This window comes from Salmo salar, chromosome 01, assembly GCF_965601325.2.
Source record: "Salmo salar chromosome 01, fSalSal1, whole genome shotgun sequence".
NCBI classification, from domain to species: Eukaryota; Metazoa; Chordata; class Actinopteri; order Salmoniformes; family Salmonidae; genus Salmo; species Salmo salar.
This window is the reverse complement of record NC_138291.1, coordinates 146,497,477-146,512,407: the sequence shown is the minus strand read 5'-3', so window position 1 is coordinate 146,512,407 and position 14,931 is coordinate 146,497,477. Positions and strand designations below refer to the sequence as shown.

At 44.9% G+C, this 14,931-nt stretch overlaps 1 protein-coding gene across 1 annotated transcript; it reads right to left on the bottom strand.

The window, feature by feature from the left end:
* Positions 1 to 8,148: 8,148 nt before the first annotated feature.
* ywhah (tyrosine 3-monooxygenase/tryptophan 5-monooxygenase activation protein, eta polypeptide) lies at positions 8,149 to 11,095 on the bottom strand. Its single transcript, NM_001140221.1, is given in 2 exon segments — positions 8,149 to 9,644; positions 10,650 to 11,095. Coding segments are annotated over 2 exon segments (741 nt in total). The 5' UTR covers positions 10,737 to 11,095; the 3' UTR covers positions 8,149 to 8,990.
* Between the last annotated feature and the right edge of the window lie 3,836 nt (positions 11,096 to 14,931).

Below are 14,931 nucleotides of genomic sequence, written 5' to 3'. Positions count from 1 at the left end.
ACAAAACCTAGGAGGCTCATGGTTCTCACCCCCTTCCATAGACTTACACAGTAATTATGACAACTTCCAGAGGACATCCTCCAAACTGTCAGAGCTCTTGCAGCATGAACTGATGTCACGTCCTGACCAGTATAGAGGATATTTTGTTATTGTAGTTTGGTCAGGACGTGGCAGAGGTTAGTTTATTTATGTATTACGGGTTTTTTTGGTCACTGGTCTATGTTTGTATTTCTATGTGTATGTTCTAGGATAGTTTTCTATGTGTAGGTTGGGTGCTGGACTCTCAATTGGAGGCAGGTGTTTCTAGTTGCCTCTGATTGGGAGTCCTATAAATAGGTGTGTGTTTTGTTTGTAACTTGTGGGTAGTTGTTTGATAGCACTGCTTTTGTTGAGCCTGCTTCTCTGTTCCTGTCGTTAGCTTGTTTATTGTTTTTCCGTGGTGTTCGCATTTTATTTAATAAATATGTTGAGCACGCAACCCGCTGCGCCTTGGTCCCATTCTCTCTTCCACGACAGCTGTGACAGAACTACCCACCATACCAGGACCAAGCAGCGGAAGAAGGAGCAGGTCATTAACTACATGGACTATGACGAAGAATTGACTTGGGAGGAGATTCTGGACGGGGCTGGACCTTGGGATCAGGCTGGGGATTACCGTCGCCCACGGGAGGAGATCGAGGAGGCGAAGGCTGAGAGGCGGCGTTATGAGGCTATGGACGCGCTGGCGAGGAAGCCGGAGAGGCACCCCCAATAAATATTTTTGGGGGGCACACGGGTAGTTTGGCTAGGCCAAGGAAGAGCCGTAAGCCAGCTACCCGTGATTATATGGAGGAGCGTATGAGGTGGAGGGCGCCATGTTTTGCTGAGGTGCGCACTATCTCACCCATGCGCACGCACAGTCCGGTGCGCGCCATTCCAGCCCCGCGCAGATGCCGTGCTAGAGTGGGCATCCAGCCTGGTAGGAGGATGCCTGCGCAGCGCATCTGGTCGCCGGTACGCCTCCTAGGACCAGGCTACCCTACTCCCGCTCTACGCACGGCAAACATCAGGCCCCTGCACAGCCCAGTTCGCCCTGGACCAGCACCCCGCTTGTACAGGGCTGTTAGTTCCATCCAGCCAGGACGGGTTGTGCAGGCGGTGCGGTCACGGCCACCTGTGCACCTCCATGGCCCAGTCTTTCCGGTTCCTGCCTCTTGTGCTATCCCGGAAGTGAGTACCTCCAGTCTGGCACGACCAGTACCAGCAACCCGGACCAAGCTTCCCAGTAGTCAGCCTAGTCCTGTTCAGCCTGTTCCCGCTCCCCGCACTAGCCCTGAGGTGCGTGTGCCCAGACTGGCACATCCTGTACCAGCCCCACGCATCCGGCTTCTAGTGCGTCAGCCCAGCCTCGCCAGTCTGGAGCCGCCAGAGCCGCCCGCCAGTCAGGAGCCGCCAGAGCCGCCCGCCAGTCAGGAGCCGCCAGAGCCGCCCGCCAGTCAGGAGCCGCCAGAGCCGCCCGCCAGTCAGGAGCCGCCAGAGCCGCCCGTCTGTCCGGAGCCGCCTGAGCGGCCCGTCTGTCCGGAGCCGCCTGAGCGGCCCGTCTGTCCGGAGCCGCCGGAGCGGCCCGCCTGTCCGGAGCCGCCGGAGCGGCCCGCCTGTCCGGATCCGCCGGAGCGGCCCGCCTGTCCGGATCCGCCGGAGCGGCCCGCCTGTCCGGATCTGCCGGAGTTGCCCGCCTGTCCGGATCTGCCGGAGTGGCCCGCCTGTCCGGATCTGCCAGAGTGGCCCACCGTTCCGGAGCTGCCATCGCCGCCCGCCAGCCGGGTGCAGCCATCGCCGCCCGCCAGCCGGGCGCAGCAAGGGACACCCGCCAGCCGGGTGCAGCCATCGCCGCCCGCCAGCCGGGCGCAGCCAGGGTCATCTGCCAGCCGCGCGCAGCAAGGGTCGCCCGACAGCCAGGTGCAGCCAGAGACACCCGCCAGCCGGGTGCAGCAAGAATCGCCCGCCAGCCGTGCGAAGCCAGGGTCGCCCACCAGCCCCCCGGCGCGGCCAGGGGCACCACCTAAGTGGGCGAAGTCGAGGGTGGAGTGGAGGCCACGTCCCGCACCTGAGCCGCCTCCAATATAGGTGGGTTGGGAAGGGGGGGGGTGTAGCACAGTGCCGTCGTTGACGGCAGCCACCCTCCCTTCCCTCCCTTTAGTTTAGGGAGGATTTTTTTGGTTTGCTTTAGGGGTTTTCTGTGTTTTGTGTAGGTGCATCCGGAGTCTGCACCTTTGGGGGGGGGGGGGGGGTACTGTCACGTCCTGACCAGTATAGAGGATATTTTGTTATTGTAGTTTGGTCAGGACGTGGCAGAGGTTGGTTTATTTATGTATTACGGTTTTTTTTGGTCACTGGTCTATGTTTGTATTTCTATGTGTATGTTCTAGGATAGCTTTCTATGTGTAGGTTGGGTGCTGGACTCTCAATTGGAGGCAGGTGTTTCTAGTTGCCTCTGATTGGGAGTCCTATAAATAGGTGTGTGTTTTGTTTGTCACTTGTGATTAGTTGTTTGATAGCACTGCTTTTGTTGAGCATGCTTCTCTGTTCCTGTCGTTAGCTTGTTTATTGTTTTTCCGTGGTGTTCGCATTTTATTTAATAAATATGTTGACCACGCAACCCGCTGCGCCTTGGTCCCATTCTCTCTTCCACGACAGCTGTGACAACTGACATGTTGTCCACCCAATCAAAGGATCAGAGAATAAATCTAGTACTGAAAGCATAAGCTATAGCTAGCTAGCACTGAAGTTCATAAAATCTGGTGAGTAGTTGACTCAAGGAGAAAGAAAAAAATAGTTAAACAGTTTTGAACAAATTCATTTATTCAAAAATGAAGGAGAAGCAAGAGAGAGAGAAAGAGAGAGACTTTGTCTTTTTTCATTTTCACCTACCTAGCTAGTTTAGCCTACTCAAACACCCTGCTCAAACAGACATGAATACTATGTTAGCTAGTTGGCTATGGTAGCTTGCCGGCTATTGCTATCAAACACTGGAACTCTTCGAAGTCAAGGTAAGCTTTTGGTTTTATTAATTTATTGCCCGCCAGTGTAACTGCTTAACTCCTTGCTGACTGTACACAGTAATGCATGATCGTAGCGGGTTTACTAACACCTTAGTTCTAGTAGCTATGTTGACTATGACATTATTTAATATGGTGACAACGATGTAGGATGTGTGTAGCGGTTAGTGGTTATGATATGAAGGTTTGGTTTGGAAAGGTTTTTTCCTCTGGTCACAGACAGCTGATGTGTTGTGCACTGAAGTCCACAAGCGCAGGGAAAAGGTGAGAAGAGGCGAGTGCGTAGATGCGAGAAGCAATTCTACAATGATCAAAAGGATCATGCTGTTTGTATGTGGCTGCTATGAAAGTGAACTCTGTTTGCGTGTGATCAGAGGTGTATTCATTCCGCCGATTCTGTTGTAAAAACATTTCTTAAACGGAAGCAAAAGGAACAAAATATGAGAAACCTACCTGAATTTGTCCTATAAAAAAATCTTGTTTGCAACTGTTGGACAAATGATTACACCCTAGATCAGCTAGAGGCAACAAGAGTGTGCAAGGTAGTGTTGAATGTGTCAATGTCTGTCTCCTTGATTACTCAAATTTCTCTCGACCTGTGCTCCTACATTGTAAGCTTTCATTCATAGGCTAGGTTGTAGCAAGCTCATGATGTGTATAGGTCAAATTCGACAATCATGTAGTAGCCTAAATCTATGGATGTTACATTGAGCTGGGTTAATTGTATATGAATGACAGTTATCCAATGTGTTGTAGTAGCCTTCCCTGTAGCTCAGTTGGTAGAGCATGGTGTTTGCAACACCAGGGTTGTGGGTTCGATTCCCACGGGGGGCCAGCACAGAAAAAAATAAATAATGAAATGTACTAGTTCTATGAAATGTATGCATTCACTACTGTAAGTCGCTCTGGATAAGAGTGTCTGCTAAATGACTAAAATGTAAAAATGTAAAAAAAATGTAGTAGAAATAAGGCCAAGCTCATAAAAAAAGATTGCTGTCCGTCGTCTTAAAAGGCACCAACCACCACTGGTGTGTTGGTTAATAGGGTGTTTGAGACAATGCAAAGAATGTGCTTTATGGCAAACAAAGGGTCATTGAAGGGGAAATCAACAGTTACTACATCCATTTTTGGACTTATAGATGAATTATATGTACCCATTGATTCTTGAAGAATTTACAGTAACTTATGCCTCATGAGCTTAGTTCAACTGTTGTACCCTATCAGAACCCCAAATGTAAGCTTGTTTTACTCCAATGTTTGTAAATAAACACAATATAGCATAAGAACGATCATTTTGATATCATGGTTGGTCAGTCCTTGCATCCATAGCTCTGTCTAGGAATTTGAGAATGGTTCCATTTCTCCAAACCCATCCCTCAGCTTTTTACCAAAACAGTGGCAGGCAGTAGCTTTGTTATTGTTTCTACTGCTGATTGGCGCTTTAATGATCAACTGAACCGAAAATACTTAGAAGAAAAAATATATCCTATAAAATACAACTTGTAAGCCACTCCACTTTCAGAATTACACTAACCCTAGTCCTAATGGAAACGGCTGATTGATAAAACTCTGAAAGTAGGTGACTACTGTAGGTAGATACATCAACTGTGAAAGTGCTGTGGCACCAGGTCAATTGTGGACTCCTGGGAGAAAGAGCACACCAAAGAGCATACAGGAAAAACAATAAATTGGGTTTTTGATAGAACACAACCATGAGGAAGGGTTTATTGGCTATAATAGGACATGTTTAATGGGGAAATATAGTAATACTAGCATTAAATGTATGTTAATGGACATGGCTGTTGACTGTAAGCCCAGTCCATGAACTCTTCTGTCAATATTATGATTTATTTCCACAAGGAAACTAATTCTGAATCAAGGTAACAGTCAATCAAAAAGGTACATTCTTCACAAAACTACCTCACTCACAGAGTAAACACACACAGAGAGTGGGTTAATGATTATTCTGCCCCTCCTCTATTCCTCTTTAGGTTGCTGGTGAAGACTTGAGTGTGCGTGTGATAAGGGGCTATCCATAAAATGTTATTAATCTCTCTCATCACAACTACAAACAATCTGGTTCACATACATTTACATCAGCCATTAGTCTCTACAGGTATAAAACATTTACAATGTCACTGTATGATCTTACCCTTGTATTGTTCCAAGGGTTGGGTAGGTTACTTTTTCAATGTAATCCGTTACAGTTACTAGTTACCTGTTCAAAATTGTAATCAGTAACGTAACTTTTGGATTACCCAAACTCAGTAACGTAATCTGATTACATTCAGTTATTTTTAGATTACTTTTCCCTTAAGAGGCAATTGAACATCTATTGCAGGATAAATAAACGTTAAAGTTTACATAGCTGCCCCTGAACAAGGCAGTTAACCCACTGTTCCTAGGCCGTCATTGAAAATAAGAATTTGTTCTTAACTGACTTGCCTAGTTAAATAAAGGTAAAATAAATTTAAAAAATATATGGACGTACAATTTCACTTTATGGGTTGGTTATGTAGGCTTCTTCAAACCCATCGCTTTTTACTAGATATAATAATACAATTAAATGATATCTTTACATTAAAAACCAGTCTATCAGAATTCCAGTCATTCCAATAAATGTTATACCCCTTGTTCTTCAAGAATAGGACTTGGAAATATGGAGGTATAGATTAGCCAAATTGTTTTACCTGAGCATAACCCCAAAACGAAGGACTTATTAGCCAGCCCTACTTTGTTGATTATGATTTTGTTGTCATGGAGGACTGATTGGACTCATTGATTCGAGTTAAAAAATGGATGCTCATGGAATGGCATGCTTTAAGCACTACTGAAAAGTGTTATTTACATGTGAAAATTAATGCCATATGCTGCATTTGCTATAGGCCTATTGTTTACCTTTTTGTTAATGCCTATTTGATATCTTGATAACATGCAGTTGTTTAAAGGGCAAATCCAAAGATAAAACGGTCGCCCCGCCTCTGCTTTGGTAAAAAGCTGAGGGATGGGCCTGGGGAAATGTAGCCACAGAGATTAATAGACAGAGCTATAGATGCAAGGACCCATGATTTCAAAATGTTTGTTTTAACAATGTTATAAATTAGATATACACTACCGTTCAAAAGTTTAGGGTCACTTAGAAATGTCCTAGTTTTTTAAAGAATAGTACATTTTTTGTCCATTAAAATAACATCAAATTTATCCGAAATACAGTGTAGACATTGTTAACGTTGTAAATGACTACTGTAGCTGGAAACGGCAGATTTTTTATGGAATATCTACATAGGCGTACAGAGGCCCATTATCTGCAACCATTACTCCTGTGTTCCAATGGCACGTTGTGTTAGCTAATCCAAGTTGATCATTTTAAAAGGCTTATTGAGCATTGGAAAACCCTTTTGCAATTATGTTAGCACAGCTGAAAAATGTTGTGCTGATTAAAGAAGCAATAAAACTGGCCTTCTTTAGACTAGTTAAGTATCTGGAGCATCAGCATTTGTGGGTTCGATTACAGGCTCAAAATGCCCAGAAACAAAGAACTTTCTTCTGAAACTCATCAGTCTACTCTTGTTCTGAGAAATGAAGGCTATTCCATGTGAGAAATTGTCAAGAAACTGAAGATCTGGTACAACGCTGCGTACTACTCCCTTCACAGAACAGCGCAAACAGGCTCTTAACACAATAGAAAGAGTCGGAGGCCCAGGTGCACAACTGAGCAAGAGGACAAGTACATTAGTGTCTAGTTTCAGAAACAGGCACCTCACAAGTCAACTGGCAGCTTCATTAAATATTACCCGCAAAACACCAGTCTCAACGTCAACAGTAAAGAGGCGACTCCGGGATGCTGGCCTTCTAGGCAGAGTTGCAAAGAAAAAGCCATATCTCAGACTGGCCAAATAAAAATAAAAGATTAAGATGGGCAAAATGAACACAGACACTGGACAGAGGAACTCTGCCTAGAAAGCCAGCCTCCCAGAGGCACCTCTTCACTGTTGACATTGAGACTGGTGTTTTGAGGGTACTATTTAATGAAGCTGCCAGTTGAGGACTTGTGAGGCATCTTGTTTCTCAAACTAGACACTCTAATGTACTTGTCCTCTTGCTCAGTTGTGCAATCTGATTACGATATTTTTTGCTGGTAACGTAATGGATTACAGTTACCCGTTTTTTTGTAATCCCTTACATGTAATCTGTTTTTTTGTAATCCCTTACATGTAACGGATTGCATGTTACTCCCCAACCTTGAATGCTCCTATATCATCACCACCTGATGCTTCTTCCCTGACCCTGAGCTTTTATCTTAGCAATTTCAAAGCCTGAACTATGCCCAACCTCACTCCTCCCTGAGATGATCGAGATAAGCCTGTACCAATATAAAAGACTGACAATTTAATTGATAGAACTTTGATTGGTTTTGGATCATGATTGTTTTCTACTTCTTTCATCCTTGTATTCCTTGTAGTGGGATGTTTGTAATACCAGTCTCAGCATAGACCTATAAATCAATAATAAAGTTGAAAGATTGCAACAAAAAATCCCTTTAATGGGGCTGTTAAGTTATTATGGACCTTGTAGTCGGGAGGGTAAAAGTACCAGAAACAACCACCAGGTAAGTAGCGACTCTGGAGATTAACATGGTAAAATGCAGCACAACAAAGAGCCAGGAAGGTAAAAAAAAAAAAAAAGTGGTAAAACAAGCCAGGGTGGTGTTCAGTTGGGCATATAGAATCAAAACTTTTGCAACAGAAAACTAAAATGGGTCATATTACACCTACTACTAGCCTACTGTCCATTTCACTCCAACGGAAGTGTGTAGCTAATTCATTGGAAATGTAGGCTGCCCCAAGACCCCATTCTGACTTTGTCCATCGGGGGGAGGAATACCATGAGAACATTCTCACAAAAAAACACAATACAATCCTACACAGTGATGTGTGCGTGTGTGTAATACAGAGATAATCGGAATGAGAAAGAAAATACACGTTCAGCAGGAAACATCATGACCAAATAGCTCATGACCGCAGGGCCACAGATTCACTCATGGCGACTGATGCACACGAGCATGCTGTTCATCCAAGCATTCACACAGAACAGGGTATAAACCCACAAGTTCCCAGGGTAGGTAATGTTTTAATGGCATTATTTTAATGACCACACATTATTCATAATAATAAACAAATGTACTTGCACAACTGAAAACTCCAGACACCGTCCCATCAACCTTCAAAAGGTGGACATTTCAAAATGGTATGATTGCTGGCACACACATTGACAGGGGCTAGCAGTGCACACAGAGATCAGAGGGCAGAGTGGAAAGGGCAACAGACAGGAAATAGAGAGGAGGAACAGACAGACATCTTACAGTGACAGGGGGGCATAGAAAGGGCTCAAGTTCAGGAGGAGATCACAACCACATTCTGGTCAATAGTAACATTTCCACTATGCTGTGTAACGTAATGAAATACATTTTCCCTAATTAGAATTACAGACATCCACTCATGATCGATACTAAATTGTCCTCACGAGAACATCCTGTGGAAATGTCACTTGAATACCAACTAGTCAGTTAATTATCAGCAACTATGGAAGGGAGGGGATGGAATGGATCGAAGCAGAAAAAAAATACCACCTAGCACACAGGAAGTGGGCCAGGGACAGAAAGCCTTGGAGGACAGAAAAGAGGGAGAGAGTTGAGCAGGACAGTATGAGAGGGTGAATGCAGCAAGGGAAGAGGTGAGAATGTAGGACAAAAATGGCAGGCCACTAGAGAACAGATTATTCCTGATGAGGCCTTAATTGAGCATGATAATGGCACAAAGAGACGAGCGATGAGGAAGAGATTAGAGAACAAAAGATCTGAAACTAGTAAAGAATGGGGGGGGGGGGGGGGGCAGTGGGAAGGGGAGTGGCTAACTCTAGCTAAAGACTATCAGGGGTTAGGAGGAGGTGGTCTCAGGGTTGGGCCTCTCCCCCCTCGCTGTCCTGCTGGTCGCTGGTCCACAGGGTCAGGTTGTCCCGCAGCAGCTGCATGATGAGGGTGGAGTCCTTATAGGAGTCCTCGTTCAGATTGTCCAGGTGTCCGATGGCCTCATCAAAGGCCTCCTTGGCCAGCTTGCAGGCCTCCTCGGGGGCGTTTTGGATCTCGTAGTAGAACACAGAGAAGTTGAGGGCCAGACCTAGGCGGATGGGGTGGGTGGCCGCCATGCTCTTGCTGATCTCGTAGGCCTCCTTGTAGGCGCCCTCGGAGGACTCCACGGCGGAGGTCTTCTTCTCGGCCGTGGCCACCTCGGCCAGGTAGCGGTAGTAGTCGCCCTTCATCTTCAGGTAGAACACCTTGCTCTCCAGCTGGTCTTCTCCGCAGCTCTTGATGAGGAACTGGTCAAGCAGGTTGAGCACGTCCTGGCAGACCGTCTCCAGCTCCTTCTCAATGGTCTCCCGGTAGGCCTTCACCAGCTCCAGCTTCTTGTCGTTGCCATCGGCCATGGCCCTCTGCTCGATGCTGGAGGTGACGCGCCAGGAGGACCGCCTGGCTCCCACCACGTTCTTGTAGGCCACGGAGAGCAGGTTGCGGTCGTCGTTACTCAGAGGCTCACTTAGCTCAGTCACCTGGTGAGGACATAGAAGTGTTGCAAAGAATGGTGTCAGGATGTGAAAATGCTACCATATCATAAACCTTCCATAAATTGAACAAATGTACCATTGACCTAACATTCCTATCCTGAAGAAAAGCTCTAGAAATTGACCAATGACAAAGGTGTGACGTTGCAGGGTGCATGCATGCCTAGGTGGAGAAAGCCTAGACTGTGCTTGATTCTTAACTGTGAATATTAAACCCTCTTTTTTATATAAAGATGCTTGTCTTATGCCTTTTGAGAAACAGGCTACAATTAAGTCATAAGCTGAATATGTATCCATCATCATCGATACATCAAACTGCAGCAGCCATTTCCACCCTTGCAGACAGGTTTGTGGGTGCGTTTGTAAAGGAGCAAAATCTGGTCGTTTATAAACTTCCGCCATCATATTTGTTCGTAATTTAAGAAATTGTACCTCTGTCTGGCATAAATGTGACGACTATTCTGTATATTAGTCTATTACAGGAAAGGTAAGACCAGCTTTCAAGCTTGGAATAGCTAGTTTTATTCAATCGGCCCAAAGTGCTGTAGTGAACGAACGCACCCAACGTGTGTCCCTGTTCAGCCTCTAGGCTAGTACTGCTACTACTGCATCATAGACCAGCCGTAGCCACGAAACCAGACAACCACCAGTTTCATTGTTAGCTCAGCTAGCTCTTTAGCTACCACATTCACTTCTAAAAAATATATGGCAAAATAACATAGCAACAGAAGCGAAATAGCCAACCTTGGTATTGTGTGCACCAGGTTTCACATTGATTTATGATATTACACAGAATTCTGGAAATTATTTCTTAAATTAAGACGATAATCCCAGGTACTATAGTTAGTTAGCAAGTTAGCAAGAGGCAACATTGTCTGACTAGTGAATAATGTAATAATAGATGACCTTTGTTACAAACTGATATGAATTACTGTCACATTTGGCCATTCTTCCAAGTGAGTTGCATTGCTCATTATGCAAAATTATGTCTACCTGTTTCATCGCTGAGGCCATGTCATCGTAACGCTCAGCCTGCTCAGCCATACGGGCTCTCTGGATCAGTTGCTCTCTATCTGCCATTGTCGCTGTTGATGTGCCGAAGGTCGGGCAGTCAGTTCCAAGATACGGGAGGCTATTGACGATAGCTAGGTGTATTCGAAAGCAATGTGTATTTTCCCGATGACGTCCAACGCTACACACAGCACATCAAATGTCACTGCGGATTATCTCTAAAAACTCACTTACAATACTAGCTAAACAATGGTGAAACAATACGTTTTTCAATGCTGCCGAGGCGCAAATTAGAATTAAGATAATCAGTGACTCCCCTCCAAGTCCTCGCACCAACCCCTAACCGACTCTATCTCAACACCCGGTGGCTAACTAGCTACTGCGGCCTCCCACTGCTATCGACATTGGGTGATGCTCCAAGAGTCCTGTCTATCCGGGGCGGGGGGGGGGGGGGGGTGAAGGCTGCTGCTGATATTTCAAGATGACGTCACTTTCTAAAAATAGAAACGTGCGGTGCAGGCGTGCACCTGCGCAGTGCAACGTACTGCATCGGTTGCAGCAACTGAGAGCGCGTGCGTGTAGGGTTGCAGCTAGTGTGACCTCACATATGGCATACAAGTAATGGTTCCAGCATAGTAGGATGGAGATGTGAACATATAGGACATAAGCAGTGCCTTCCCTTACGTCTACCCAGTCCCAAAGCCATGATAGCGTTTATGCCAACCGCTGTAATGTACAAAACATGACTGAAAGGTACAGAAGACCTCTGTGTTGCTGACAAGTGTTCCCTCCCCTCATCCCTAAAAGGAAATCACTCCCCATTCCAGCGTCTCTTCCCTGTAACTGGGTAGGAGGAGGAGTGTATGACACACTTCTGTATATTATCAGGGATGTGATATTATTCCAATGTAGCAGAACATCTAGCTACCAGCAGTGTTGGGGAGTCGTGAGCTAAATGTAGTTCAACTAGTAACTATACTGAACTAAAATATAAATGCAACAGGTAACGTGTTAGTCCTATGTTTTATGAGATTAAATAAAAAGATTGCAGAAATTTTACATACACACAAAAAAACGTATTTCTCCCAAATGTTGTGCACAAATTAGTTTACACCCGTTAGTGAGGATTTCTCATTTGCCAAGATAATCTACCTACCTGACAGGTATGGCATATCAAGAAGCAGATTAAACAGCAAAATCATGGGCTCCCGAGTGGCGCAGCGGTCTAAGGCACTGCATCTCAGTGCAAGAGGCATCACTACAGTCTCTGGTTTGAATCCAGGCTGTATCATTTCCGGCCGTGATTGGGTGGCGCACAATTGGCCCAGAGTTGTCCGGGTTTGGCCGTCATTGTAAATAAGAATTTATTCTTAACTGACTTGCCTAGTTAAAAAATGAAACATTACACAGGTACACCTTGTGCTAGGGACAACAAAAGGCCACTCTATAATGTGCTATTTTGTCACATGCCACAGATGTCTACATTTTTGCAATTGGCATGCTGACTGCAGGAATGTCCACCTGAGCTGCTGTCAGAAAATTGAATGTTAATTTCTCTACCATAAGCAGTCATTTTAGAGAATTTGTTAGTACGTCCAACCGGCCTCACAACCACAGACCAAGTGTAACCACGCCAGCCCAGGACCTCCACATCTGGCTTTTTCACCTGTGGGATCATCTGACACCAGCCACCCGGACAGCTGATGAAACGGAGGAGTCTGAAATGAAGCCCTTTTGTGGGGAAAAAGAAATTCTGACTGGTTGGGCCTGGCTCCTCAGTAGGTGGGCCTATGTACAATTTGCAGACTGCAGTAGCTTGGTGGTAGTTGAACTAAATTCAAATCTAGGTAGTGTTTATTACTTTTTTGCCATGTAGCGGTGTAGCTAACTGAGATTCCCTAAAAATCTCAGTTAGTTCGTAGCAAGTTAGAAGAATTTAGGTTAAGGTTAGGACAAGGATTAGGGAAAATGGTCTCCTAACCTTTTACAAAATAACTTTAGTTAAACTATATTTTTCTTAGGGGTAGCTTTAGTGTAGCTTAACTTCTTCCAGCGTGAAGTTATTGGTAGCTTGGTAAACTATATTTTCAGAGTAGCTTCCCCAACATCGGCTACCAGTCACTGAGAAGGTAAACTAGCATTACATTATCCCCTTGCAATAAAACATCCTGAACAAACCCCAGAAAAACCTCTTGATATTTATTTTGTATTCATTTCTGCAACAAATGAATACTCCTCAAAGTTTTAAATTTCACAGTTGCACTCGTAAACACATGTACAATTGAGAGCATCCTGCCTGGTATGGCAACTGCACCGTTCACAACCGCAGGGCTCTCCAGAGTGTGGTGCAGTCTGCCCAACGCATCACCGGGCACAAACTACCTGCCCTCCAGGACACCTACAGCACCCGATGTCGCAGGAAGGCCAAAAAGATCATCAAGGACATCAGCCACCCAAACCATGCCTTGTTCACCCCACTATCATCCAGAAGGCGAGGTCAGTACAGCTGCATCAAAGCTGGGACCGAGACTGAAAAACAGCTGTCTCAAGGCCATCAGCCTGTTAAATAGCCATCACTAGCCAGATTCCACCCGGTTACGCAACCCTGCACATTAAAGGCTGCTGTCCTATATACAGTTGAAGTCGGAAGTTTACGTACACCTTAGCCAAATACATTTAAACTCAGTTTTTCACAATTTCGGACATTTAATCCTAGTAAAAATGTCCTGTCTTAGGTCAGTTAGGATCCCCACTTTATTTCAAGAATGTGAAATGTCAGAATAATAGTAGAGAGAATGATTTATTTCAACTTTTATATATCTTTCATCACATTCCCAGTGGGTCAGAAGTTTGCATACTAATTGAGTGTATCTGGTAGCGTTGCCTTTAAATTGTTTAACTTGGGTCAAACGTTTCGGGTAGCCTTTCACAAGCTTCCCACAATAAATTGGGTGGATTTTGGCCCATTCCTCCTGACGGAACTGGTGTAACTGGAGTCAGGTTTGTAGGCCTCCTTGCTCGCACACTTTTTCAGTTCTGCCCACAAATGTTCTATATGATTGAGATCAGGGCTTTGTGATGGCCACTCCAAAACCTTGACTTTGTTGTCCTTAAGCCATTTTGCCACAACTTTATGAAGTATGCTTGGGGTCATTGTCCATTTGGAAGACCCAATTGCAACCAAGCTTTAACTTCCTGACTGGTATCTTGAGATGTTGATTCAATATATCCACATAATTTTCCTACCTCATGATGCCATCTATTTTGTGAAGTGCACCAGTCCCTCCTGCAGCAAAGCACCCCCACAATATGATGCTGCCACCCCCGTGCTTCACGGTTGGGATGGTGTTCTTCGGCTTGCAAGCCTCCCCCTTTTTCCTCCAAACATAACGATGGTCATTATGGCCACACAGTTTCATCAGACCAGAGGACATTTCTCCAAAAAGTACGATCTTTGTCCCCATGTCCAGTTGCAAACCGTAGTCTGGCTTTTATATGGCGGTTTTGGAGCAGTGGCTTCTTCCTTGCTGAGCGGCCTTTCAGGTTATGTCGATATAGGACTCGTTTTACTGTGGATATCAATACTTTTGTACCGGTTTTCTCCAGCATCTTCACAAGGTCCTTTGCTGTTGTTCTGGGATTGATTTGCACTTTTCGCACCAAAGTACATTCATCTCTAGGAGACAGAACGCATCTCCTTCCTGAGCGGTATGACGGCTATGTGGTCCCATGGTGTTTATGCTTGCGTACAATTGTTTGTACAGATGAACGTGGTACCTTCAGTCGTTTGGAAATTGCTCCCAAGGATGAACCAGACATGGAGGTCTACAATTTTTTTTTTAGGTCTTGGCTGATTTCTTCTGATTTTCCCATGATGTCAAGCAAAGAGGCACTGAGTTTGAAGGTAGGCCTTGAAATACATCCACAGATACACCTCCAATTATGTAAATTAGCTTATCAGAAGCTTCTAAAGCCATGACATTTTCTAGAATTTTCCAAGCTGTTTAAAAGCTGTCAACTCAGTGTATGTAAACTTCTGACCCACTGAAATTGTGATACAGTGAATTATAAGTGAAATAATCTGTCTTTATAATTGTAAAGAAAATTACTTGTGTCAAGCACAAAGTAGATATCCTAACCGACTTGCCAAAACTATACTTTGTTAACAAGACATTTGTGGAGTGGTTGAAAAATAAGTTTTAATGACTCCAACCTAAGTGTATGTAAACTTCCGATTTCAACTGTACAGACTTGGAATTACCGG